At 44.1% G+C, this 23,273-nt stretch overlaps 1 protein-coding gene across 9 annotated transcripts in view; it reads left to right on the top strand.

Annotated features, from left to right (window-relative positions):
• tnrc6c1 (trinucleotide repeat containing adaptor 6C1) overlaps window positions 1–15,422 on the top strand; it is a 43,103-nt gene extending 27,681 nt beyond the window's left edge. For 3 of the 9 annotated variants that reach the window (XM_063471706.1, XM_063471713.1, XM_063471714.1), the window contains 17 exons: window positions 1,855–4,281; window positions 5,775–5,969; window positions 7,182–7,348; window positions 7,463–7,540; window positions 7,724–7,942; window positions 8,184–8,330; window positions 8,607–8,726; window positions 8,897–8,980; window positions 9,092–9,332; window positions 9,415–9,567; window positions 9,858–10,034; window positions 10,246–10,410; window positions 10,776–10,886; window positions 11,612–11,830; window positions 12,430–12,503; window positions 12,603–12,742; window positions 12,842–15,422. In XM_063471706.1, coding sequence (XP_063327776.1) covers window positions 1,855–4,281; window positions 5,775–5,969; window positions 7,182–7,348; window positions 7,463–7,540; window positions 7,724–7,942; window positions 8,184–8,330; window positions 8,607–8,726; window positions 8,897–8,980; window positions 9,092–9,332; window positions 9,415–9,567; window positions 9,858–10,034; window positions 10,246–10,410; window positions 10,776–10,886; window positions 11,612–11,830; window positions 12,430–12,503; window positions 12,603–12,742; window positions 12,842–13,241 — 5,117 coding nt within the window. In that variant the 3' untranslated portion in view covers window positions 13,242–15,422. The remainder of the gene's footprint in view (window positions 1–1,854; window positions 4,282–5,774; window positions 5,970–7,181; window positions 7,349–7,462; window positions 7,541–7,723; window positions 7,943–8,183; window positions 8,331–8,606; window positions 8,727–8,896; window positions 8,981–9,091; window positions 9,333–9,414; window positions 9,568–9,857; window positions 10,035–10,245; window positions 10,411–10,775; window positions 10,887–11,611; window positions 11,831–12,429; window positions 12,504–12,602; window positions 12,743–12,841) is intronic. The other 6 variants (XM_063471708.1, XM_063471707.1, XM_063471710.1 and 3 more) reach the window with 6 other exon arrangements.
• Window positions 15,423–23,273: the final 7,851 nt, after the last annotated feature.

Here is a 23,273-nt window from a genome sequence, read left to right as displayed (position 1 = left end):
AAGCCCCGCCAACCCCGACTTCATAATCCAAGATGGTGGCAGTGCACGTCAACAGTAGTAAAACTGGGAATCTGTGCTATAAATGTTGTGTATTTGTGACTCGCTAAGCGAGCTGTACACAGAAAAACGACCAAGAAGGTATTGTGTGTTATTGCTGGCGATGGATGAATGGTTCGACCTTGCTAAAGACCAAAATAAATCCTGCTATTTCTTGCTTTTACTACTGCTACCACAGCAGTGGCGTCACTCCCAGCTTCAGCTTCAGAGGTAAAATGAGCGCAGCATTAATTCAGCCTGTGCTCTGTGTGCTGACAACTGTTGTAGTAAACAGAGAGGCCCCAACAATAAAGGAATATCACATATCACATCTGTGCGTCACTAGTTGGAAAGGTGCAGTATCTATCTGTTATGACTCCTGTTTGCAGTGTGTGTTAAATTATTTCAGCAAAAATATTTTACATGCAAATGTTTTCAATTTGATTTATTTTTAACCTTGTTTGTTATAAATAACCTCAGAAACTGAAAACTTTATTATTGATGCTTGAGCTGTATACATGCACAGTAAAATAAAGAGCGAAGGCAGCTGTCAAATAATTAAGACTATGTTATTTAACTGAAGGTATTACAAAAATAAATACATTTCAGTGCATTTGTGCTTTAGTGCATTCACTAAAAAAGACATTCCCTAGATGGCAGCATATGTTGCTCTAAAGCCTGTGCACATATATCTGTCAGGATTAATGGTGCACAGGTGGAAACTTGCCATGTCCACTAAAGCACCTCTGCATCACGGTTCCTGGCTTTTGAATTGTGTGTTGATTGCAAGCTGGAATGTCCCTGTCCTCTTCCGTCTGGAGCATTCCACTTCCATTATTTCTCCCAGAAATTGCAGATTTTGATTGGTCAGACCACAGAACATTTTTCCACTTCTCCTCAGTCAATCTTAAATTACCTGAGGCCCAGAGAATGAGGCAGTTTTGTTTTTTAAATGGTAGCGTAGTTTTAACTTGCATTCATGAATGCAGTGATAATGTTGACAAGTATTCCTGAGCCTGAATCTTTTTATGACCTACAATACATAATAACAATCACAATGATGATAATAACAATAATAATAATTATTATTATTATTATATGTAGAGCAGTTTTTTTTATGATAAAATATAAAATACTTCCTCTTGCAGTCTGTGTGAAGTGCGGTGAACTTCTTCCCATCAGCCTCTCTGGAAACCTTTTTATCTAATCATGTTACCAATTAGCTTAAAAGGTTCTGAGATAGTATTCTAGCTTTGTACCTCGTTTCCAATCTTTCTGTTGTTCCTTTCTTTAAATACTCATAACTTTTCAATCATTTTCAATTAGAAAAGCAACGTGATCACCGCAATTTTTTTTTTAAAGAATTGCACTAAACTAATTGAACTAATTGAACATTTGAGGGAAAGACGAGAAAGAAAAATATAATATCATGTTTTACTACAAATTCTTTAAACGTACTGAATGCACGGCACCTTATTTTGATAAATGACATATTTGAAAATGTTTGTTCCTTTAGAAATGTGTAGTATTCAAATAAAGTACATTATTTTTATTCATTTACTAATTAAAGCCCCCTCTGTTATCATATTAGTAATTTTTCTTTTTTTTAAATTTATTTATTTTTATGTGGGTGGTATGTATTTTCATTTATAAAGCATGGTGAAGACACATTGCATGTTGCCATGGTATTTCAACCTTACTAAGCAAATGTGGGTGTGATGACGTATGCAACTTAGTCTCTCTGCTGTCATCCTGTTGCTCCTGCTTATGGCTCATGATTTTTTTGTGTGTGTGTCTATTTTCCTTTCTTTCACACAGAACTGCCCCCACAGAGTGGCCAGGGAGCCCAGTATGATAATCCCCTCTGGGGGCACCTGCCAGCCAACAGAAGTGCTACGAGTGCTGCATCTTCCACCAATCTCAGTGGCTGGGATCAACTAATTATCGACCAGAAGGACACAGAGGCTTGGCCTTCTATTACACTCAGCCAGAGCCAGGTCCTTCCAGGAGTATGCCCTTTGGACACTGACTCTGGTCACCTGACCAGCAGCAGCAGAAGCAGTAGTACTAGCAGTAGTTGTAGTACAGTGAGTATGGCCACGGGAGCAAATAGCCAAACAGGCCACTTCCCTGCCAACCACCTCAGCAGCAAAGCCAACAGTGGGCCCAGCCCTGCCAATCATACTGGAACCAGCATGCTCTCTGGCCAGGTTGCAGCCAGTCGCAGCTGGGGCCCTGGGGCTGTATCTTCCCATTGCCCCCCTCAGTCCTCAATGGGGAGTGAAACGAAGAGTGACAGCCCAGGAGGAGGAGGAGGAGGCAGTACTAGGAGCTGGGGTCCTTCATCATCCTCCAGCACCAACTTTAACTTGAACCTAAACCCTAATGCCAACCCGTCTGCCTGGCCCATGTTGGGGCATGACGGAAGTGGCACAGGGGGAGGCAGCTCAGGGGGAGCCAACACCATTTCACCTCCTCACTCTACACCCAACCTCTGCAATCCACCTGGCCCCCCACCAGCCCAGACCAGCACCTGTACCGGAGCCAACACTAACAGCAACTCCTCGGGGATTGGCAATGCCTGGGTTACCATGATGGCTTCTGATGCAGAGCCACACCCCTCCCCGTCCACGAATGTGTCTTTCAGTTCAGAACCTCAGAACCTTAAAACTGATGGACCAAATCACACTAATAAGCAGGAACCCCCCAGCCCCATCCGCAGTTTGCCTGGCTGGGGAAGTGCACCTGTAGGCTTGGGTTCCATGACCCAGCCACCGCCAGGAGGCTCACAGGTCAATGGTGAAGATGGTAATTCAGTATGGGGTAACAGTGGCAACTCAAAGGCAAGTTCATCTAAGGAGGCACCTGGCTGGGGCCATGAAGGAGATGGAACAGGGAACTCTGGAGGCTGGGGTGAACACCCTGAAGAGACCCAGGGAGGATGGGATACACCCAGCTCTCCCGCACAGGACTCTCAGTCCATCTCATGGAGCAGGGCTGTAAGCACAGCTGGGGCTAGTGAAGGAAGCAGTGACAGCATGGAAGGCCATCCCCAGCGAAAAGACCGGTCAACCAGAGAAAAATCAGCTCCTTTGATGCCTGCCCAGGATCTGGACCCCAGGGTGCTGTGCAACAGTGGCTGGGGACAGACTCCCGTTCGCCAGCACACTTCCTGGGACATGGACGATACCAAACATAAGAGTGATGTAGGCACTGGATCATGGGGCTCTGGCTCAACCACTCCAGTCGATGTCCAGGGACCCTCCAACACTAACACAGGCCCTAGCCAGATGACTGACTCTGGGAGCAAAAATGATGCGCCTGGTTCTCAGGGCACTTCTGGTTGGGGTGGTAACATAGCAGCTACCAACCAGCCAAGCTCTGGTTGGGGAGAGCCACCCAGCAACATCAAGCCTCCAGGTGGCCCTGGTGGTTGGGGAAACCCTCCACCAGGAGGTCCAAGCACCAGTATACCCAAAAATGGTGGTCAGTCCTGGGGAGAAAAGCCAAGTGGGTGGGAAGATTCTCACATCAAGTCAGGATCCCAGAACTGGGGAGAACAGCCCAAAGCATCTCACACTTGGGCTAGCAGTGGAGTGAGCAATAACACAGCAGAGTGGAGGGACTCAGAAGAGAGTAAAAAGAGTCCCACTAATGCTTGGGAAGGAGAACCACGAGGCTGGGGAATGTCTTCTCAAGGACCTGGAGGTAATGGTGGCTGGGGAGAGTCACTTCCTCAGCGACCCAGTGGTCCCTCTCAAGGCTGGGGGGGCAAGCCTCAAGATGGGCTTAGTGGTAACAATGGAGGAGGGAGCATGGGGTCCTGGGGGGGATCGGGCTCAGTGAAACAAGGTCCAGGTAGGGGTGGAAATAAGCAGGAATCCTCAACAGCTGAGCCTACAGGCTGGGAAGAGCCCTCCCCTCCTTCCATCCGACGCAAGATGGAGATCGATGATGGGACCTCTGCTTGGGGCGATCCCGGTACCTACAACAAGGCAGTCAATCTGTGGGACAGGAACAATTCAGGATCGTCCCAAGCTAAAGTTACTACTGGAGGCAATAATCCCCCCAGCACCAACAACAACCATCCCCACCCTCTCAATCACCCTTACCACGGGCCACCTGCACCTTTACAGAACCACAGCCAAAACAGCCAGAACTCAGGCCCCACCAGCGGGCCTTTGGATCCTACTGTGCAACACCAGCCTGGAGCATCTCACAACAGAGGTCCCCTGATGGCTCAAGGTAAGGTGATATAAACTATATATTATGCAGACTGTAACATGACTTGCTCAGATTTCCCTGTTTATGAATGCTAACAATGTATAGTTAATATACACCGTCAGCATTCAAATTTTGATTTCAGTGAGTTTAATGTAGCTAATGGTAAACTATAATGCCTGCCTGGGTTTCCTAGTTTCTTCATCCTTGTTCACTGTTCAAAGCAAAAGGTGCTAAAAAGCTTGTTTGGTGGTTGGCTTTGTCCGCTACTAAGCTCCAAGCTGTTGATCCACTTAAAGGTAATATCTTAACCTAGTTTACTCTCTTTGGATTTGCCTCTAATCAACTATCTAAATCAGGTAGGTAGTGCCAGGCCTGTCCCTCAGTGACGCCCTCACATTTCACAACTCTCGGCTCGACTATGGGGGCAACCCTGGCAACCTCACATGGCAGAGGAAACACAAGAATGCTGTTTACAAAGGGCCTCGTGAAAATATTGATTCACCACAAACTGTTTGAGACAGATAGGAAATGTGTGATTATATAGGAGCCACCATCTGTCAGTAGTTGAAGGGAGGAAGAGGAGGAGGAGCAAGACACTGTGCACTGGGCAGAAGCCTCCTGCTGGCCCTCATTTGACTCTTCATGTTGAACCCTTTGGATCAATCCTGACAGCAGGCTGTTCACTGGCTGTTTAATATAGAGTTTTAGTGACTTACGATGGATAGAAACAAACTCTTCAGATCAGAGTATATCTTGTTTAGATCAGTGCACCTCTTACCCAGTGACACAAGAGGGTTGAATGTTAACTATAATTTTGAAGCAGCCTTTGGGACTTGACCTTTCCCTGGGGAGAGAGCTAAACTGAGCCTGGCGCTGCTGCAGGCCTAGAGACAGCACTCTGTCTTTCTTGCCAAAAGGGACGGGACCATGCCAAATCTTAAATGGGCATCTCCTCCCTCCATCAACCTTCCTGCTAAGCCAAACCCAGGTTTCTGCCTCTCTGCATGGCTGGCATTTCACACTTCAAAGCAGAAGGCTAAATCAGTTTAGTGGTGTTAACCAGACTCAGTTATATTTAAGCCTCAGGTTATTAGGGATCAAATGCTAAAATGTTTGGTTTTTCTATGTATATATGGACATTGAATATGGTCAAGACACAATCATACATCACTGTTAGATTTCCATCCCATTTTCTCTGTCTTAGGCATCTACCATGCACATTTAAACTTAGCTAGCAAAGTAAACCAGGCCGTGCTGTATGGCACAAAGAGCCCTTATTGTTGCTGTGTATGAAGGGCAAGAAATAATGATTTGGTCTCTTAACTGTCATTTAAACACACAATTTTGCAAACAGAAGTCAGTGTAATGAACAAATGGCGTATCGTAACACCAAAATCTTTGTAGTTTAGTTTGACACTGTGTGGCCACAATATTGAAAAAACACCGCATGATCTGATTTGATTGGTTTCTGAGTAGTGAAGTAATATTACTGATTGTGTTTGTGTGTCCTCCAGGTTGGGGAGAGATATCCAGCTCCCACACAAAATCGGAAAGCTCCTGGGGGGAACCTGCATCTTCCCCGGTCAGCGTGGATAATGGCACGTCTGCCTGGGGCAAACCCAGCGGGAACTGTGGGGGCTGGGGGGAAAGCAATCCGGAGAGCTATGGCAGGGGCAACCCGACAATGACACCTGCATCTTGTAAACCTGGTAAATGGCTCAGTCTCATCCAAGTGTGGATAGCTTTGGGATACAATCATACTGTATGTGTTGCTATACTGCTTAAAAACAGAAGTTTAAAAATTCTCTCCCGGTGAGTCAAGTCAAGGACATCAATATGGCACAAGGGAAGCAAGAGTACTTGGGTTTTGCACATAAATCTACACTGACCCCTAGTGGCTATATTATGTTTTTTACGCAGTCTCTGTGTGAAATATAAAACCTTCAAATTTACTAGATGTAAAACACCGTACAAACAAGTTTTTAATTATGCATTATAAACATTACCAGCTTAAGAGACTCATGCATATTACCCAACCATCCCCAGTGCTTTTGAGCCAGGTTGTCAAGCGTGGTTCAAACATCCTACCCATATAGTTGAGATTAACTTGGACCAGGGAATAGTAGGTTATAAACCGAATAATTAAATCTTCTGATATTTTATTCCAGATTTGGAAGACAACATACGTTATGTTCATAATTTACCTGTTGCTCTTATTCATACTGCTTATTTTAATAATTAACTTCTTGTTATTTATAAAGACAATAAGAATAACAATAGAATTAATAGTAGCTTTGTGCTCATGGTAACATTAACTTACATTCATGTTCTTAATGTTAACATTTTTTTTTTTTTTTTACCACCAAAAAGCCCCGTTCAGCTGACTAATGGTTACTTTTAGTGATTCAACTATGTTAATTTAACTAAGGCAAATTACTCTTTTGCTAAATGTTTTGACATATTGCTCATGTTTCTGTCTTGGCATATTTATATTTAAAAAAAAAAAAAGAAAAAAAAGAAAAACTTGTTGCATGTGTGGCTTTGAGTGTTGTGAGCATTTACTCTTCAGATATGAAACCACACTTTCGAGGGTGTATGAACAAGTCTGTTTGTGTATTTAATGCACAGTGCAGCCGTGGTTGTAAGAGACAGGTGCCCTCACACTCAGAGGCTCTAAAAGAGAGATAATGGGTATTAAAAACAGAACTCTGCTTTAATCAAGGTTTTTTTTTTTTTTTAATACTTTGGCCCAGTCATTGTTCTAATACTGGGTTTCAGTATCCATCCTGTTGATATGTGAGATATTGTAGCACTTTGAGCATGTTATTTTAAATAATGACAAACATCACAAATATGTCACATAAGGTAGCTGTTTTGCCCTTATTATTTGTTGTTATGTGTTTTTGTGTGGTTGTTTCCAGCTCCCAAACCTATGCAAGATGGATGGGGAGGTGGAAGTGAAGACCTGAGCCTGTCAGGTGGTCAGTGGGATGCAGAGGAGGTAGACATGTGGAATAGCACTGCCTCCCAGGAGAGCAACTCTTCCTGTAACTCTTGGAGCAATGCAAATAAAAAGGCCCCACCAAAGGTGTGCAGCACAAATGCTTGGATAAAGAACACTTCCTTATGCTTTTATTTGACATCATAAGAAATCAGTTAATTGCATTGACATGCCAATCATTTTTGATCACATCTCCCACAGGGGAAGATCCCAGGGAAGCAGGATGAGGTCTGGATCATGAATCGTCTCATCAAGCAGCTGACTGACATGGGCTTCCCTGTGAGTGCTTAGCCTTTTCTTTAAATATAAATATATATATAAAAAAAATATTCAATAGCCATTTTATAAACTTCTGATTAAAAGACTAGTAATTAATAATAATAAAGCTAATCATGAAATGCTTATAACAGCATAATTTTGATCCGAACATTTTGGGATTCATCTTTTTTTTTCTGTTTTCAGAGGGATCCAGCAGAGGAGGCTTTGAAGAGCAACAACATGAACCTGGATCAGGCCATGAGTGCCCTGCTGGAAAAGAAGACGGAGCTTGACAAGCGTGGGATGGGGATAGCTGGCCACGACTACAACAACGGGCTCATCAACAAGCCCATGAGCTGCCCTCGGCCTCCGCTTCTTTCCAAAGACCCCTCAGCAGATCCCCGCCTGCCCTTCATGGATAAGGTGAGTCACTCCATTGTTAATCCATATTTAAATACGCTGTGCATGTACAGTATTAAATTCCCAGCTGATGACAGCAGAGTGTCTAAATGTTTCTTGGGATTTCTGCACGTTGTAGTACATCATACCTGAGCTGGTCTTATGACGCTTAAAAGCCACAAATGTAGATCGTCTCCATTAAAACAAGGCCACTTCAGTAGAGTAAATGCTAAAGAAAATGATCGACATGTCCTCTTTTCGGCAGGTGCAGAGTGGAATGTTTGGCGGTGGTGGAGCAGCACAAGTCCGGGCCATGCCGCAGCCGCAGCCGCCTCCTCAGCCACCAGTGCCGCCTCTCAGCTCCTCTCAGCCTAGTCTACGTGCTCAAGTGCCTCAGTTTCTCTCCCCTCAGGTACACTCATACACACAAACACAGAAATATTAACTTATTTAACACTTCCTGTCTAAATATTAGGAGAGAACAAGTTTATATGTATACAGCAGTGAATACTTCAGACTTGTACCATAACCTTTAAAACCAGCCATGTGAGATTCTTACATTTATTGTTTCAGTTCAAATGTCTCAGAGTCTAACACGAGAAAGGTGCAGATTATACATAAGGCAGATTCTCGGTTTTACGTCTTCATTTTTGTTAAGTCGTTGCCTACTTATCTTTTTCTTCCACAGGTTCAAGCACAGCTCTTACAGTTTGCAGCAAAAAACATTGGTCTGAATCCTGCACTTTTAACCTCACCAATAAACCCTCAACATATGACCCTTCTAAATCAACTTTACCAGCTGCAACTGGTGAGTCTCATTTAGTTTTATCTGCTTTCAGTTTTGTTGGATACATCTGAGCATTTTAAATTCATCTTTAACCTCATACGTAACTAAAAAGGACATGTAGTCATATTGTTTAATCTACATTTATTGTACGTGGCATTGAGAAACTTTTAATCCTGCTTATCCCTACACAGGCGTACCAGCGTTTACAAATTCAGCAGCAGATGTTGCAGGCGCAGCGCAATGTTTCTGGCCCCATTCGACAACAAGAGCAGCAAGTAGGTTCACTTTTTAATTCTCCTACTGGATCTGTTTAAAAAAAAACAAAAAAAAAAAAAACCTGTAAAAGCTGCACATTGAATATCCATCATGTTTATTTTTTTTCCTAGGTTGCACGTACAATCAATAACATGCAGCAGCAGATCCAACAGCACCAGCGTCAGCTGGCCCAGGCCCTGCTGATGAAGCAGCAGCAACAGCAACCGCCCCCTTCCCACTCAGGCCTGCACCCTGGTGGAGCCAAATCCTCCCTGGATTCATTTCCAGGTCATCCCCAGGCTCCAGGCCTCCCTGACCTGCAGACCAAAGAGCCGCAGTCATCTCCTAACACCTACAGCCCCTACTCTCTCTGTGAGTAGTATCAGCATTGCACTTTGAATGTGGAAAAGTAGTCCTTGCAGGATTGTGAAGTAACATCTCCCTATGTCCTCAGCTGGACTGAATGTAAACTGCATGGAGGTGGGAAGTCTGTCAATGAAGGAACCCCCCCAACCCCAATCGCGCCTGTCGCAGTGGACACACCCAAACTCCATTGAAAGCCTCTCTGGAAACTCTTCTCCATTGGAGCCCAACCTGGGCAAGCATGGTGAGAAAGGAAACAGGGCTCGCTGTCATGATTATTTCACCTAATAGCCTTTTGACACTGGAGACGAGTGTTCAATGTGTAAAATGCAGATCTGAAATGTGGACTGGAAGTTGTATATCCAGCATAATATATACAAACAATATGTTTACGAGACCCAACGCCAGCTTGAAAATCCCTTTGTATTTGAGCGTGTTGAAAATACTGTTTCAGCAGTTTCTGCCAGTTATTTAAAAACTGTTAATGTATTTGGGTTTTAGATGTAAAACCTTGTCTCATTGTGCTTTTCTTAGGTGCCAATCTGGGCCCTCCTGGAAAGCCCACTCAGCTGGATGAATCTTACAGCCCCTACAGCCTGATATCCAACTCAGAGTCTCCTTCCAGCCCTCTGGTGCCTCCAGACAGCTGGGGACAAAGCAAAGGCAGCAGTGACAAAATGGCCAATGGGACCAATATCAGCTGGCCACCAGGTGAGCAGCGCTCATGTTCTCAGTTTGTCAGCTTTAAGTTTATGTTGTCTGCCAAAAACTGCTTTGTCATATCTTCAGGACAGGCTTTTGAATTCATGTGCAGAAAATGAGCATAATAGAAAAACCTTTACCTGTGAAACATGCCTGTTATAAGTTTCTTTGGTGTCCCGTAAGTAAGAAAATCATGCGCACGTGTTCCTTTTACTTTCAGAGTTTTGTCCTGGTGTACCGTGGAAGGGCCTCCAGAATATCGACCCTGAAACTGACCCCAATGTGACCCCCGGCAGCGTCCCCAGCGGACCCACCATCAACACAAATATCCAAGATGTCAACCGCTACCTGCTCCGGGACAGGAGCGGAGGTGAGAACAGGAGAAGTGAGTGAAGGCCGGACCACGTCGCCTCCAAATCAAGATGCTCAGTTTGAGTGTTTTGGTTCTGATGTTTAAAGTCAAATAAGTAAAGAGATGAATTGGATATGATTTTAAAAAAGAAAGGTGTATGAATCAGCCGTGATCCGGTGTATTTCTGCCACCTGAGAGCCTGCTTCTTTTTCTTTCGTTCTTCATTTTCCTACTTTTTTAACTGCTGCTGTAATCATTGTCATATTCTATATTCTTCTCTTCTTAAAGAACCTTACTGTCATCATTTGTTGTGTGTTTTTCTTTATGCCATTTTCTCTCTGCTGCGTTTTCCTTATTTGTTTTGTATCTATTTGTTTGTGTTGCTGGCGTCGGCTTAGGCTTCTCTCCCACCTCACCTCAGAACGAGGCTCTGCCTCCCTCCACTGATTGGCCAGTCAGTGGCTACACTAGCTCGTTCAGTCTTTCGTCCCCGGAGATGGAGGATGCAGGTACATGGTTTATCCACAACCACCCACCCACCCCCTCGCCACACTGCAGTGGCTAATTTCACTGCAAGTCAGCATTTTCCTCTCCTTCCTGTTACTTTAACACCCAGAGCTTCAGCCATTCACTGGAGAGACGTGTCTTCTTTTCCATACGAGTCACTGCTCCTGATTAAACGTGACCTTCATTTGAGCTCCTATCCCTGTCAGTTTTGTGTATCATGCAGTGCATAATCCCCTCCCTGCGATGTTAGTGTATCTCCTTCCTCCTCTGTGTGCGGCATGGAGAGTACAGCTTGTCGTGTTTCCCGTTTTTATAGCGACTCTTAACTGGTCTGTTTGAATGAAGTAATTTTCCTTTTTTGTGTGTCTCTCAAACACATCTCATGCATACGCTAACACACTGTGGGGTTTTGCGCCACCTGCGCCACACACAAATGTGCATGAAAGCCACCAAGTTCAGTTATTTTTGGTTTATATGTAAAGTGTGTGCTTCACAGAAACAGAAGATAGATTTGTACCATGACACAAGATGGGATTATTTTGGAGTAAAATCCAGCGAAGGCTGTACTTTGTAATGCAGTCTTTACTTGCTTATTCATATTCACCTTTGGACAGTTTCTCAGAACTTTTCAGCGATTTCATCCTGCAGGACTCCTTCCTGCGGGAGCGGTTGTCTTTCGGATGAATGATTCTGCAGACCAACCTTTGCCATCCTCTTTTTCTTGTAGGTAAACTGTCAGAGATGAAATCCACTTGGTCTCCAGGCCCCATTTCTCACAGCCAGGCCTCTCTGTCCCACGAGCTGTGGAAGGTCCCGCAGGGCCCTCGGAGCAGCACCACAGCCCCTTCCCGCCCCCCGCCTGGCCTCACCAACACAAAGCCTTCCTCCACCTGGGGGGGCAGCTCTCTGGGTCTGGGACAAGGCTGGAGCAGCTCTTACACCACAGGTAGTGTTACAAAGAGGTTATTTTGTCTCCAATGTTTGTCATGTTCCTCTTCAAATGTTTCACATGAATTTTGTCATGTCATTAATCCAAAAGACAGATATAACTGTGTTAAAATAACAAACCAACAGAGCTTCAAACTTTTGGAAGACAATGCACTTCTAATAGGAATTGTTTCCATAGGTGATTTGGAAGAAAACGGCATTCATGTGAAAATACTGGACATTTAAAAAATGAAAACAGTCGAATAATTAGAAATGAAACCATATAGCAAAGATGAGCCGTGCAGAGGTTAGAGTGTATTTAAAGTACTATGTGTGAGCGTGGTTGTCAGTATACTCTCATAGGAGGAGGCACTTTGATGTGGCCTACGACCGCAGGGCTGCTGTACAGGCAGAGCACAGGCAGGAATAACGCCTCGAGAAGATCTTGTTGTGGTTGAACGTTGAAATCAACTGACTCTGGTCAGCTTTTCTTTTTTCGTGGGTGAAGTTGACACCACCCATTGAGCTTTACTGACTTGATTCTGGTTTCACACAAGCTTGAGAAGTATGAACCACATGCCAACAGACCTTTCACTGCTGTCTCTTTCTCGTGCACAGCAGGTACCACGTGGAGTACAGACAGCTCCACCAGAACAAGTAGCTGGCTCGTGCTGAGGAACCTCACTCCGCAGGTAAGAGGCTTGCTTCTCCACAGTTTTTGAAAATAAGCACATTTGTAGCTAAAATTAAATGAGCTGGCTCACCATTGGCAGCTGTTTTTTCTTTTTCAGATTGATGGTTCGACTCTGCGAACACTGTGCATGCAACACGGCCCCCTCATCACATTCCACCTCAACCTGACACAGGGAAACGCTGTAGTGCGCTACAGCTCCAAGGACGAAGCTGCCAAGGCGCAAAAGTCCCTGCACATGTACGTGCATCAGCGCATTGGTTCAAAGTGTTTCACTCAGTTGATTTTAGGGCACTTTAACCATGAATCATTTGTGTTTTTGCTTCCATCTCCACGCAGGTGCGTGCTCGGGAACACCACCATTCTGGCCGAGTTCGCCGGGGAAGAGGAAGTGAACCGCTTCTTTGCACAGGGCCAGTCACTCGGAGGAACAACCAGCTGGCAGGCCACTCCAGGCACCAATCAGACAAGGATGGGCGGGACCGGGTCTGGAGCGTCTCACCCCATCGGGCACTCGCCCCACTGGAACAACAACAACAACGGCGCCGGCAGCAACAGTAGCAGCGGCGGCCTGGGAGCAGGCGGAACAAAAACAGGCGGAGAGCTGCTGTGGGGTGGTGTTCAGCAGTATTCCAGCCTGTGGGGACCCCCGAGTGGAGAGGAGGGACGGGTCATGGGGAGCCCCACCCCAATCAATACACTGCTGCCTGGGGACCTGCTGAGCGGGGAGTCCATGTAGGATAGAAGAGTCTAGGCTTATAAAAACAAACACAAACAGGAGCAAAAACCTTGCAAATCAATGTGGAGATAATCAGCGTGGATGTAAAGGTGGAAAGGAGAGACGGAGGAGGACGAGGAAACACCTTGCTGCTCGCCCTCGTCAGCCTCGTCTCCTCCTTCTGAGTTTTTACTGACATTTTTAGTTGCAGTTCTGTTGTGAATCCCAATAACGGATATTTTGATCACAGTGTTCAGCTTTTACTTCACAGGAACGAGAACTTTATTTTATTTTATTTTTTTCAGAAATGAACTTTTGAGAACTTTGCCGCGCGAGACGTACTTTTAGTCAAACTGACACAGTGACGAGCTGCCATCTTTAAACTAATCCCTCACTGCCTTTTTGAGGCAATCATACTGCACCTCAGAGATCCATGGAAAAAAAAAAAAGGCGTCATTCCCAAAGTTAAAAAAAAAACCCTTCAATCAGAGTGGTTGTTGAACTTTCAGCTGGTCCAGACTCGACATTTGTTTCTCTCAGCACTAATAATTAGCCTTAAACTATTTCCTGCCCTGCTATCCTCACTCACTCTGTACTTGGTGAAGAAGCATACGGACACCTGCACACCCTTATTTCTGAGCCAGTGAAACCTGAGTGGAGAGTACATGCTGCTGCGGCTTAACAACCGCTTAAGCAACCACAGCTCGCGACTTCAGTGCATTGTTTTTTTTTTTTGTTTGTTTGTTTAAAAGCAGATTGAGTTCCCCTCACAGCGCTCAAAGGGAATGATGCAACTCTGTTCGCCTTGTTCAAGCCATTTATTTTTGTAGTTTTATTTTTAATTTCTCTTCTTGAACCATTGCAAACAAAGCTAAGAAATGATATTATTCAAAATGTGTCTGTCAATCTTATGTGGTGGTGTCGAGGGACGGGGTGGGTGGGGTCGTCGCATGTACAGTTAAGATGGGCGACAACAATGAACCACTGCTATTACTATGGAACTGTAAAGACGAAACACTTCGATGCACCTCAACTCACTTGCGGGGAGACACCTCGCAGTTTGGTCTCAGTCTCTCAGACCCAGTCACTGATGCTGTGGAGGAGGAGAAAACAAAAACTTAAGTCGTTGCCTCCCTCTGCTTCGCCCCCTCTACTGTGCGCGCCCACTCCGCCTGCAAAGCAACCATTTCAAGCGACGTGCAATATTATAGCCACAGACTCTCACCGTCCAAGCACCCCTACTCGCGGGATTAATAGAGGAGACTGTAACGAATGAACTGCAAACACTTTATCTGTCTGCCCGCCAACTTCACCACCCACCCATCCATCCACCCGCCTGTACCGGCCCTCATCTCTCCTCATTGCAAAACAAAAAACAAACAAACAAAAAAAAAAAACCTGCCACTACAGCTTCCCTTTGTCTCCCCCTGCAGGGTGTTTGGAGAGTAGCACGCTGGCCTTCTGTCTAGAACACAAGGACGCACACACCACCCGACTCTCCACGCTTATGCTTGTGACTGATTTTTGGGGAGAAGGACGGGCAGGTGTGCGTGCGTGTGTCTGTGTGCGTGCGTGTGTGTGTGTGTGTGCGTGCGTGCATGCATGACGGGGCGATGGCGTCAAACCAAAACAAGAAGACCAGATGACTCCCCTTCCCTCCATTTTACCCACATTTGCATTTCAAGAAATGTCTGAATCAACGATTTGTGTGAGTTGGTGGTCTCATCACAGCACATAGCAAGAGCACGGCTACTCCTCATACCCTCAATGCCAACGAACAGAAGAAAGGAGAAGCAACACTGGCAAATAAAAATTGAAAAGACAAAAAAAGCAATCTGATTAGTGGCTTCTCCGTATACTTATTTTTGAACTTGACGTGGATGTGAATTTATTTTTATTTTTTTCCCCAATTTTTTTTTTTTCTTTCTTTTATTTTTTTGAGTCCTTCTTCCTTTGAGTCAGCGGGACCAGAAAGGATGTCAAACAGTAGCAAAGTGAAGGGAAACACAAAGAAGAACTAAGTCAAGCGATGATGGGTGGTGGCAGGAAAAGACCTCAGAGCACTCCACCCCTCTGCTATCAAAGTAGATATCACTGTTACATTGCAACTTTTGAAATCTTTATCCTTGGTGTCTGGAAACACTCGACATGTTCGTGTTCTACTGGGTCCAGCAGGGAGGATCGCCATCCTCTCTCTCCCCCCCCCCCCCCCCCCCCCCCCCCCCCCCCCTTTTTTTGGGTTGTTTTTGTTGTTGGAGGTCCTGCCAACCTGTGTGATAGTGTGGCCACTGAGTGCCTGCCTGCTGCAGAGTGCAGTGCTGCAGCAGCCCTCGCCCCCTCCCTCCATCTCGCTCGCTGCCTCCCTGCGGACCCATACAGACTAGCTTCCCTCCTCTTCCTTCTCTTTTTCCTCCCAAGAGCAGCTCCTTCAGAACTGGCCCGCCACATTGTATTGAATCTACTACTCACTACTACTACTACTGCTACACCAGAGTCTGTCAGCAACCTCCACTTCCACTCTCTCCTCCCGTCTCTCTCCTGCAAGGATCACTTTATCCAGAGACTGAGTCGACTGATGTTTTGTTTTATTGTATTTTCCCCTTCTTTTTTTTCTTCTTTTTTTTTTATTGGGGTTGCTGGTGTGCATTTTAATTTTGTTTTGTTGTGAGAAGTTTGCTGATATTGTTGCTGTTATCATGAACGATTGTTATATTTGATGATTTCATGGTTTTTATGCAGTGTTCATCTTCTTTCCTGTCCCTCCCACCGCCGCTGCTTCCAAGGCAGAACCAGCGTGTAGTTTAGAGGTACGCCTCAGCCGCGTGAATCACTGAGGGAGGGAGGGGGTTCAGAATTGAGGAGTCAAATCAGAATGAAAAGGAGGGGGGAGGGGGTGTAGTTTAAGGTTCTCCAGGATGACAAGCCAACTTCTTCTGTCCATCCTGGGGTGACCGAGCGTCCACTGCGCTGTGTCGTAACACACCCATCGTTTTTAGTGTTGATGGGCCTCGCTCACGCTGGTGCTTTAACTCTGGGAGCACCCAGTTATCACTTAGAACCACCTCAACTTGATGACAGCCTTCCATTTCTATGCAAAGACAAGGAGGTGTTCGCTCACAGCCATCCCCTACATCCGCCAATTTTCCACTTAACCCTCTCGACCTTTATTACCGGGCAGCTTCTCTTGAAACCTCACCTGGATTCAAATGTAGGGGACACTGATGGAGCCTCTCTTCAGAATAGAAAAAAATAAAGGATGGGGGCGGGGGCGTGTAGTGGACAGAGCTGTTAGATGACACTAAATGACCTGCTGGAGGCACCAAGTTGAGTTTTTGTGCCAACAGATTTCTAAAAGTCTACTTCCACTTTTGGCCACATCCTGATTTATCCTTAGCAACAATGAGTGTATGTTATCGCTGCAGGGCTGTGGGAGGCTTAAGGCCAGATGAGTGGGGCTGGTCATTCACCAGTAGGAGGAGGAAGAGGAGGAGGGAGCGTCCCTGTATGTGTCTGTGCACTGTTTATGGGTCACATCGGGTACATCTCTTTAAAAACCAAAAACATTATCTTTCTCTTTTTTCCTTTATCATCAAGGTTTTTGCAAAAACTAGAAACTACAAAAAAAATCCACAGTCTGTTTCAGCTGTGCACTCTGAGGCCGAGACGCCTGATTTCTGTTTCTCTGCAAGCTGCCGCCTTCTCACCCTCTCTGGGCTCGTTTCTCCGAGCCACGCCTGGGAGAAGCTGTATCCTGGAGGTTCACTCTGGACCTCCAAACCTGAAGGTTGTGCCAGCCAGTATACACACACATATATGAATATATAGAAAACAGATCATGTCTGCACATCTGACTTTGGGGGTCCAAGCGGGGATCCGACGTATCAGCAGAAACAAGAGACGCACCTCAAGTTCGGTACCAAGTCTTAAAACTCTTTGCGGGGTGGTTTTTGACCCTCTTCCAGAGTCACTTTAGACTCGCATCATTCAACGAAACAATCACTATTGCCTGTGCTGTCTGTTTTTGTGCGATTGTTCCTGAAAAACCTGCATTTTGCTCCACACTGGACTTGAATCAACGGGAGGAGGGGGAAGTTGAACCGAGTGGGAGGGATGGGTGACCAGGACCGAGTCTCAGACGTGCCCTGGGATTTCACCAGCACTGAGAAGCCCCACCCTCTCCCACGCCTTCGTCTGCACTCTTATCTACCTGTCTAGTGTTGGAAATCACATCCTCCCCTCCCCCCTCTGATTTTTTAAAATTTATTATTGTTATTTTAAGTCACACGGACTCAAAGGCAACTGGAGCTCGAGTAAAATCTACTTCTCAGTCGTGGATCAGTCGAGGGTCTGGGGGCAAAAAGAGCTGAATTAGCAAATCTCTAAAAACAAAGGTCTGGGTTGAATATGCACATGCTAGCTCATACACAGGATACAACCAAGCGTACATTTGTGGGTGTATGTGTGTCTATGGCTAGATTTCTGTTTTCCACTTAAGCCTAACGCCCCACCCACGCACACCCTTACCCTTACCTCCCCGCCCTCTGCCCTGGCATCAGCTCCTTACCCTCTGTATCCAACATCAATGTTTCCCAGAAGACAAGATCATAAACATATCAGAGTAATACAAAATAATGAAAACAAATACTTGAATCAAAAGAAGCGCCAATAATGTAATGTGAACACTTTTTTTTTTGTAGTGTTTTTCTTTTTTTTGTCTCATTCATTCACTTTGGAGTTTTTTTGTTTTTTTTTTAAAGCATCAGTTCAGAGTGAAAAAAAACAAAGATCGGTTTTAAAAAGAATTTTTTTTTTTTTTTTTTTTTTTAAAGGCAAATTTACATCAGTCGTATTTGAGTGTTTGCACAAGGCCGCTTGTACTGTACGTTGTGAATGAATGTCTGCGAGGTGAAACGATGCGTGAGAGCTCGTGATTACAGCGGAGGGATCTCTGCCTCACGTTTCTCTTCAGTTCAGTATCATTTTTGTTGTTGTTTTCTTTTTGCTTGTCAAATACTATATTCTGATGTTAATTGTTACTAGCCTCTAGCGTTGCACTGAGTGTCAGCCTCACCCCTCATCCAGCTATATGAACAACATGATACAAGTACTGAGGGGAGGGGGGAAGAGGTATCTGGGGGGACAGTTCATGTGTAAATGTTTACTCAAGGACTAAAAATAAGTGTGTTTTTAAAAAGAAAATGTAATGTTTATCTACCTTAGTGGCTTTCATTGTGGAATAATCCAAGAAAGTATGGATCATAATTGAGTATTGCACCATTTTTCAGACTATAAACTTAAAAAAGAAAAAAAAATCATATATGTATAAAAAAAAATGCAGCAAAAAAAAAAAAGTATTTTGCAGACCTGTGGCCATAGATTGGGGTAGAAGGACTTCAGCTCTCCCAAATCTGAGCAACGGAGGGTGAAGGACATGACATCAGACCGAGCCTTGGCTTCTAGGGCTCATTCAGAGGTGCCTACCTTTTTATTTTTATTTTATTTTTCGGGGTTTGTTAGCTTTCGTTCGGTTTTCTCTTAGTTCACTCATCTGTTCTTCTGCAAGGCCACTGACAGTTTACAGTTTTTATTCTGGAGTTCAGAAACAAATCAGCAAAACAAAGGAATTAAACCATGTGGGGAAACTTAAAAAAAAAAAAAAAAGATTTAAAAAAAAAAAGGACAAATGCTTCCATTTTTAAGAAAAAGTGCAACACTTCACAGAATGAAGATTTTATCGTGCTACTTTCAGAACTCTGGGATTGAACAGTGTTGTCTTGTTATGTTTAACCTTCTTTATTCTGTGTTAATGTTGTTCATGGACTATCTGAAGCCTGTTTGTTTTATGTTGATTATATATATTTTTTTCCTTTATATAAAAAACAGAAAAGAAGACAAAAAAAGACATAATTGCTCACTATCTTGCACACACACGAAAAAGTGGATCTTGTCTCAGGAAGGCCAGGGTTCCAGAGTACCAACTCCACGCCATTTTAATGTACATTTTTATGAGTTTAAAGAAAAAAAACAAAACAAAAAAAAAAAACAAAAAACAAAGGATGACTTAAAAGAAACAATTCTAAGCACTGAAAGTTATGGATTTCAGAAGAAGAGAGAATACCTTTTGTTTCTAAATCCGTAGCAGTTACATAATAACCAAATAATGGACTTTAAAATAAAAATGGAGTGCTTTATATATAAATCTATATATTAAAATTGCTTTACATGGAAAAAACAAAAACAAAAATGGTCTGAGTTTGTTTAAGAAAAAAAGAAAAAAAAGATGGTGAATAACATGCAAAATGCTGTATGTTTGAATCTTTATTGTGTTTTCTTAATGAGGTCCCGTCCTGACTGATTCAGGAAACATTGTGCATTAATCTCTTTCTCTCTCTCTCTCTCGCTCTCTCTTTGTCTCTATCTCTCTCGCTCTCATTCTCCCACAGCGGGTATTATTATTAATAATAGATGAATTTTGTTTTCTTTCTTTTTGTGGAGCATTTTTCACAGCTTGGAGGATGTTTGTAAAACGTGAGCTGGTTGTAAAAGGATCATGAAACTATGCACAAGTGTTTGGGGTGGGGGTGGGAGGGGTGAAGGTGGGGATTTTATGGCCTACTTGCTGTAGGTGGCTGATCTATTGCAGGGGTTTTGGGGATCCAATGTGTTTTTATTTGTTTTATTTGTTTTGTTTTTTTCTTTGATAAAGAGGGCAGAGAGGGGTTGGAGACCTCCATCTCCAGCTTCCTCCCCCCACCCTCTGATTCAGATTGGCCTAGCGCTACATCACCATGCTGTGTATTCCTAAAAACCAATGAGCGTCTCACTCTTTAGCACTGTGGGATTCTAGCCTGTCACCCTCCAAGGGTTTTTTTGTTGTTGTTGTTTTTGTTTGTTTTTCTCCTCAGTTAAGGTTTTACAGAGGGCGGGTGGGAAAGTTATGGGATTAGGGCTGCTTTTTTTTTTTTCTTTTGTTTGAAATATTAAGTAAAAACGTCTGTACTGAGAGTTAATGAGAAGTCAGTGGCTTGTAATGTTTTGTTTTTATTTTGTTTTTCTCTCTGTATATCTCTTACTCCTCATAGAATGTGATTGTTAAATGACATGCACCGAAACAAATGTTTTCATGAACTATGGAGCTTCTTTCAAATATTAATAAAAATAGCATTTTTTTGTTTCTTGGCTGTTAAAGCCGTCCCCTCCTCATTTATTGCTTCCACCAAGAAGGTTTAATGTGTGTTGTCCTGTCTGTAAACACAAGAGCTAGAAGCCTTTACACAGTGTGTAGAGCGGGGTCGGGTTAACAGTCCATCGAGGTCTTTAAGGTCGACTCAACGATTTATTGGTCGAAAATTGCCAGAAAGCCTTCTGACTCAGACACTATGATTCTTAGAAGTGTGGTGTGTTGTCAGCGTAAAAAAGGTATCGTGTAAACAGCGATGTTAAACTCATTTCTGTCATTGTGAAGAAGTTTAACCACACACTGAATCTCTCAGATGTAAGGGAAAAAAAGTGCAATTTCAGCAGAACATCTGAGTTCATGATGAAGAAATGCTGCTGTAGTTAATGGAAATGGAAGAGTAGATGGTGAAAAGACTGTTACTTTGTTTATATGTTACTTAATTACTTTGGTGTAGTGTGACTGGTCATGGGGGAGGTCTTCTCTACCTGGCCGTTTCTGGCCCCCAAGCCATATATCGACACCCCTGGTATAAAGATTTAAAATATGTCATATTTAACCTTTGACCGCTCCTTCAAGCTCAATAGATTTGGCTGAAGATAAAAGTGATAATAATGTTATATAGAGCTATTTTTGTTTTGCTAACTGATAATGGTGTGCAGGAATTCTAAATGTCACATTTGACCTGTGACCTCTGACCTCATTTTTACCTTTCACATCTGCCTTTCTTTCAAGTTGAGCCAAAATGAGTTACACCTTTAAAGTATCACTAACCATTTTTAAGTATCACCACTCAAATGTTTGATCACATATATAAAAAGGGTTTTGAACAGAGCAAATAACAAACTTCTTAAATTATGTTTAAAAAGAACAAAGTAAACACAATGCGTGTGTACAAAATACAATTTTAAAAGTGAATACTGCTCAGAGAGTGAATCGCCTCAGTGGAGGTTCGTGCTCTTGGGTTCTTTTTTCTTCATCTTTTTGTATCCTGAATGCAAATCACCATCAGAGCGTGTGCAGGGCTTGTATTTTTGCAAACGCGTCTGTGTTATTTCCTGTTACTGCTTGCAGCACCGTTGGCCCGATGGTGTCAGTCTCTCAGTTTGAGCTGTCTGGGACAGGCGTAGTAGTTGTCCTGAAGCTGTCGGATGTTTGGGTTAGCGTACACGGGGAAGTTGACTTCCTCCAGGTGCGAGGGGGCCTCGTGGTTATTGTGGGGGCCTCTGGGGCTCTGCTGCTGCTTCCTGCCCATTTCCTCATAGATCGGAGCGTGAGGTTGTGGTTTGCGATGAGACCTCAACTTCACCTACAACACATGTTTGGTTTTTTTTAGATTGTGATAGAACAACAAGTTTCAGGTTTTGTTTTGTTTTTGTAGCTTGGTTGTGTTGTCTTGATTAAAAAAATAAACAAAAAAATCCCTTTGGGGTTTTCAGTCTCAAAATACTCAAGTAATCTCTCCTTTAACGCTCACTCCACCAGTACCTGATCACAGACCTTATAAATAAAGTTTGTTACTTAAAAAGGCAAATGATACTTATTACATTAGAAACTGTTCTGTCCTTGGGTTTTGTACCCTGGCTATTTTGTGCAAAACTGATGGTATTAATAATAACGCAGCAGGAAATGAAGCATACAGTGATTTTTTGAGGTTGTTTGGGTTGTTGAACACAGATCCTGCTGTGGTTCACCTCTAACTTGGGCTCCTGTCTGCTAACGCCTTTTGCACATTTTGAGTAACGATGCTGCAGTCACACATCACACATTATCAGACGATTCCCTCAAAAAAACAGATGACTGTCAGACCAGGATCATAGCCGACACATTAATTGATAATCAGCCTCGTGTAACTCACTCGTGCAGCTGTAGCCGTTATTTTGATGGAGCTATGCAACCAAACCATCAGAGCTCGGTTAAAGCTGCATCTCTGAGGTAACTACTCACACATTTCTGGATGGCCAGCCAGGTGAGGGTCAGCAGAAGAAGCCCTGCTGCTGTGAAGATGGTCCAGAGTAGAGGGGCGTAACCAGGAGAGCAGTGGCACGGCCTCCCTGCAGCACAAACAACAGTTAAATCTCAACAGAAGCTTGAATCCTGCACTGTGAGGTGGTGAAACTACATACCTGCCACCTCAACCAGCACAAAGGTCTTCTGAGCGCAGAGGATCATCTGATCAGAGCTGTTAGTGTCTCTGTAGCTCAGATCCCACATGTACAGCCCTGTGTCACTCAGCTCTAAGCGAGAAATGGTCACGTTGACCTTCAGGGAGCTCAGGCCTCCACGGAGCTCCAGGCGAGCTCTGTGATCCGGGGCGACGGTGACCTCACCGGCCTCTGTCACGGACACCAGGGTTGTCTGGCTCTGGACGCCGCGGTGGTACAGGTGGAGGCCCGTCAGGCCTCCGTGGGCCTGCCAAGGGGAGCAGGAGATCACCACAGCCTGACCCTCCGTCAGACGTTTTAAGATCACCTCTGCATTGGCTGAAGGAGGGAATGATAGACGTTAACTCCACATGGAAATATGTCTCGACATCCCTGAGGATTAACCCTTCTGTCTATCACATGTCTAAACAGCTGGAGAAGGAACCATCAGATTTTCCACTTTCTTTACATCTCGTTGTGGAGGCTGATTTTTTTCCCCCATCATGAGATCAAATGTTCCTTTTATTCATTACCAAGGTTTACGATTTCAAACCTTCTCTTTCAAACTTTTAGTTTAAGTCTACACACACACATTATTACCAGAATGAATATGATTCAAACGTCCGTATTTCTTACCTTCAAACAGCTGAAAGAAAATAAGAATCCAGGCCGGACTCGCCTTCATTGTCCGTTCAGTTACAGAAGCTCTGCGATCCACCGCAGCTCAGTCAT

The sequence above is a fragment of the Pelmatolapia mariae genome, linkage group LG4 (assembly GCF_036321145.2).
Source record: "Pelmatolapia mariae isolate MD_Pm_ZW linkage group LG4, Pm_UMD_F_2, whole genome shotgun sequence".
Lineage (NCBI taxonomy): Eukaryota > Metazoa > Chordata > Actinopteri > Cichliformes > Cichlidae > Pelmatolapia > Pelmatolapia mariae.
The sequence above is the reverse complement of the archived record's forward strand: the minus strand, read 5'-3'. Positions and strand labels throughout refer to the sequence as shown.